General features: G+C 40.7%; 1 protein-coding gene across 1 annotated transcript; it reads right to left on the bottom strand.

The window, feature by feature from the left end:
- Positions 1 to 2,467: 2,467 nt before the first annotated feature.
- Positions 2,468 to 3,506, bottom strand: LOC128984331 (uncharacterized protein K02A2.6-like). The gene is made up of 2 exons (XM_054403639.1): positions 2,744 to 3,506; positions 2,468 to 2,532 (listed from the first exon to the last, which is right to left on the bottom strand). The coding sequence occupies exons 1-2, from the start codon at positions 3,504 to 3,506 to the stop codon at positions 2,468 to 2,470; spliced, it is 828 nt and encodes a 275-aa protein (XP_054259614.1).
- Positions 3,507 to 4,484: the final 978 nt, after the last annotated feature.

The raw sequence follows: 4,484 nt of genomic DNA, 5'->3' as shown, positions 1-4,484 counted from the left end.
GCTAGTGTTTTTAAAAAGAAACTTGAAGTACAATCCTGTGTTTCAATCTTGAATCTTCTTGTAGGCTAGGCTAAGATATACATTTAGATTTTGCTTATCATGTTGATATTTTTATTTTTATGATTTAAAATGGACAATCGTCAATGTTTTCGGACGTGAACTTTTAAAATCTTGAACAGTGTCAATACTACCATAATAGTGTTAGGCCTAATACTAAATACAAACATAAGAGAGTGTAAAAACAAAGGTAATGAAATGAGAGTGCAACAATAAATATAGGAATTTTATTTTATTATAAAACTTAACTTCTTTCCGATGTTGATTTGATTTGTATACCTGTAAAGATTCGTGTTAAAATCAGGTAAATAAGGTAGACTAAAGATGTATTGATCTTTTTTCCATTTTTATAATGTTCTTTGGCTCTATCTAAGATAAAATAAAAAAATGTATTCATATTAATAATTGCTTGTTGAATAAACATGAAATAAACACAATGCAGTACCAAACTGTAACGCACTAGACCCTTAACCTAACCTAACCAGGTTCGGCCCATGGCTGCCCAACCGTCATAAGCAGTCACAAAGCTCCGGAGGTGATTAAACAACACAGAAATTGCAAATACCATTTAATCTCAGTCAAAATATATATATATGAGTACAATTACAAATCATTACAAGTTACAACTAGCCTACTCAATATTTGTTGGTAAAAAATTAATATATTCAATTACCTACATAAAAATTACAGAATAATATTAAAAGGTTAGGCCTACAAAATAGGTGAAAAGTTCACCTTAAACAGTTGAACGATTGACGATCGAGCGTAAGTCGTGACATGATGAATTACAAAGTCAAAACGACAAGATTTCAAATAAAATGTTTAAGATTAATATCAGAACCTAACTTAGGCACTAGGGGCAAATTTAGAATGAAAGGCCGAATAAGTAAATTTAGAGACAAAGAAAAACCAATTGTGCCCACTAGGCCGGTCAAGAAAACTGAAATTAATTCTAACTAGGCTAGGCCGAGTATCAAAAATAATTACACTAAGTTTAAATTACAAAAAACTGCTGACACATTAAAGAATTAATTGAAAGGTGTTAAAAAAGGCAGACATTGGATTATTGTGACAATTGAGGCTGGACCGAGGATGTCCCACACACTATTTAACAGTTTGACGACTAGAACGGAACGTATCAAAATGGTGTTGAAAATTTTAATTTGGCTAGTAACTGAGTCTGTAATAGGCCAGAGTAATAATGGAGCAACACCACCTGGCATAACTGTAGGATGGTCACAGTAGGTAGGCTTACATCGATGACAACCTGCGATGTGGCGCAGCATGGATCACCAATAGGATAGACAGCCCAAACTCCGGCAGCGCTGTCCAAACTCCGGCAGCACTGTCCAAACTCCGGCAGCAGTAGCTTCTTACATGGTCAGCAGGATGTGTGTGTGTGTGGTCCTCGGTCCTCTCTTCATGGCCTCGTCACAGGTCTCAAATCAGGCTGGTGTCAGTCATAGCCGGGAGCCCTTTCAACATAATTCACAGCCAATAATATCTTGTAAAACACAGGCCTACTTCAATTACAGGTTAAGGTAGCACCCTTGATTGAAAATCTGTACTAGGCCTAGGCCATAGTTTGACTCTTGAAGAATATAAACTTCTACTAGTTAGGCTAGTTTTAAACAAATTTCAGTCTTACTGGTAACAAGGCTTAGATAGGGTGAAGCCCTAGCCTACATCGTAAAACTAACATAAGACAGTACCACTTGCAGTCGTTACCAAAAAATTACTTTTACAACAAAATGACCCTACATATATAAGATAATACACTTAAACAAAGAAATTACACTTGAACAAAGAATCTACACTTGGACAAAGAATAGGCCTAGCCTATAATAAATTTCACATTTCTCTAAACCTAGGTTCGATTCAGCTGAGAGACCGTACAGTCCCAAGTCTCAGATCCAAGGACCTAAATAAATCGCTGAAAGTTTACTTGACTCAGAACAAAGCAATTACTCACAATAAAATACTTAAACAAACTTACCACAAGTGAAAATAAAACTTTAACATTGTGGCCACACGTGGTAATCCTGCCAGTGTGTGGAGCAACAGAAAAAACTAACTCAATTGATTAATTAACGATGAAAATCACTTACCCAACATAATCAAAATTTACGAAGACATACTAGTAGCTCGCCCCTTTGATGAACTTGAAGACAACATATTAACTGAAACTGGCATTGGCATTGCCACAGATCAAAATCCTCAATACGAAGAAACCAAAAGTGGCGAGTGCCAACGTAACCCAAGAAGAAGACTGGCCGTAGCCGACAACCCAAACGGCCCCACAAAACCGGAAATTGACGAGAAAACTGGAACGTTGGAACGTTGCGAGAACCTTCTAGAAGCTCAACGGCCTACGAATGAAACAAGCGGACACTTCCGCCTAAAAAAAAACTTATATGTAATAGAAGACCTGAGCCGTCAACTCGCACGGCTCAACCTCCTCCACCAAAGGAGGACCTGGGGAACAGGGACAGAAACAAAAAACACAGGGAAAGACGTCTTCTCCAAATTGGTGTTAGGGGGAACACCCTGGAAATCAGCGCTGATTGGTGACAAAACAAAGTAAAGAGACAAGGGAGAAAGACGTCCCAGGACCGGCAACTTGGGGCTGATCAGACCCCACGTTGCTAATCCCGCCTATAACCTAATAACTATTTCAGATCTGTACCCTTATACTCCTTCAGATGGGAAACATGAGCTTTTCGAAATTTCCCTCCACTGAGTGGATCTACCAACAAAGCAGTGACAGGGGAAAGGAAGCGAGCAATTCGGTGAGGACCAGTCCAGCGGTAACATAATTTTCCAGCTTTCTTTTCAATAGCTGAGCTTACTGGATGAGCCAAACAGTACACCAATTGTCCTATCTTGAAGGGGTTCTCTTTTCGACCCACGTTGTACCTCCTCCTTACTCTTTCATGAGAGAGATGTAGGTTTCGTTTCGCAGCAGCCCAAGCTTCTTTAATGTTGGAGTCCGGAGAATCAGGAAGTAGATGGTTTATTTTCCAAATGTTTGACAGCGGATTATTAGGTTTGTATCCCAGCATGAGTTGAAATGGGATGGATTTGTGTCCCTCGTGCAGAGCAGTATTGAACGCCAACTGGAGCCAATTAAGATTCTGGTCCCAACAATCTTGCTTCTCAGCATGATAAGCAATTAGTGCAGCTCTAAGATTGCGATTAAATCTTTCAGCGTGAGACGGCTGTGGATAATAAGGAGATGTGGTCACATGTAGAATACCCTGTCCAAAACACATCCTATTGAATATATGTGAGGTAAACTGACTTCCATTATCCGTCACAATGGTGGTAGGTACTCCAAAATGTTGGAACAAATGAGAGTGCAAAGCCTTTACGGTGCTCTGGGTGGTAGCTCGACGTAGAGGTATTAACCAAACAAATTTGGAGAAAGCGTCCACTGCTACAAGAAGCATGGTTTTGCCATCCTTGCTACGCGGGAAGGGTCCCACATAGTCTATGAACAGTTTCTCCATGGCTTTTCGGCCACCTCAGAAGAGAGAAATCCCAATTTAGAATTTTGTGCTGGTTTGCTGAGCGAACACAGGTGACAGGCTCTTACTCGTCCCGCGATGTCTCTATCCATACCTTTCCATATAAACTGTTGACGTATTTTTGCTATGGTCTTTAAAATACCCAAATGTCCGCCTATTAAAGAGTTATGATAATACGAGAAAACCATGGGAATCAAGCTGCTGGGAAGGACGATCTTCGGTGATCTGTTGCCTCTTTGGGCACGACATGCCAAGACACCTTTTGAGAGGAAGTATGGAGGGTGTTCTACTCCAGCTTGCAGGTCCTGTAGAATAGGTCCCAACTCCGGATCCTTCGACTGATAGGACAATATATCTTCGAAAGCACTGGGGAAATCAACAAGTATGTTGCAGCACTGAATGTTGGTGGGTTCCTGTGGGACTCTTTTATCGGGATTGTTATACATACGTGACAACGTATCAGCAACAATGTTCTGAGTGCCTCGGACATGTTGGACTTTAAATTTGAAGGCAGAAATTTTGATAACCCATCTACCAATTTTCCCAAGTTGACGAGGGTGTGCCAGAAGCCACGACAAAGCTTGGTTATCTGTTTCCAACAGGAATTCTGAGTGTTCTAGAAAACGTCGAAACTTGTCCACTCCGAAGACCACTGCCAAACATTCCAACTCGTAGATGGACGACTTCCTTTCACAGTCGGTGAGAGTGCGGGAGGCGAAGGCAATTGGCTGACGAAACCCATCGATCTCCTGGGACAGAACTGCGGCAACCGCTACTGACGAAGCATCCGTTTGAAGAATGAAGGGTTGAGCGAAATCGGGCATTCGTAAAACAGGCGGAGAAATAATAGCCTCCTTCAGTTGTTCAAAGGCCTTTTGCTGCTCAATACCCCAAACAAAC

Source organism: Macrosteles quadrilineatus, unplaced genomic scaffold, assembly GCF_028750875.1.
Source record: "Macrosteles quadrilineatus isolate MER2022 unplaced genomic scaffold, UCM_ALF_1.0 Scaffold_2__2_contigs__length_208266976, whole genome shotgun sequence".
NCBI lineage: Eukaryota > Metazoa > Arthropoda > Insecta > Hemiptera > Cicadellidae > Macrosteles > Macrosteles quadrilineatus.
Note: the sequence above shows the minus strand (reverse complement) of the source record. Positions and strands in the feature narration are given on the sequence as shown.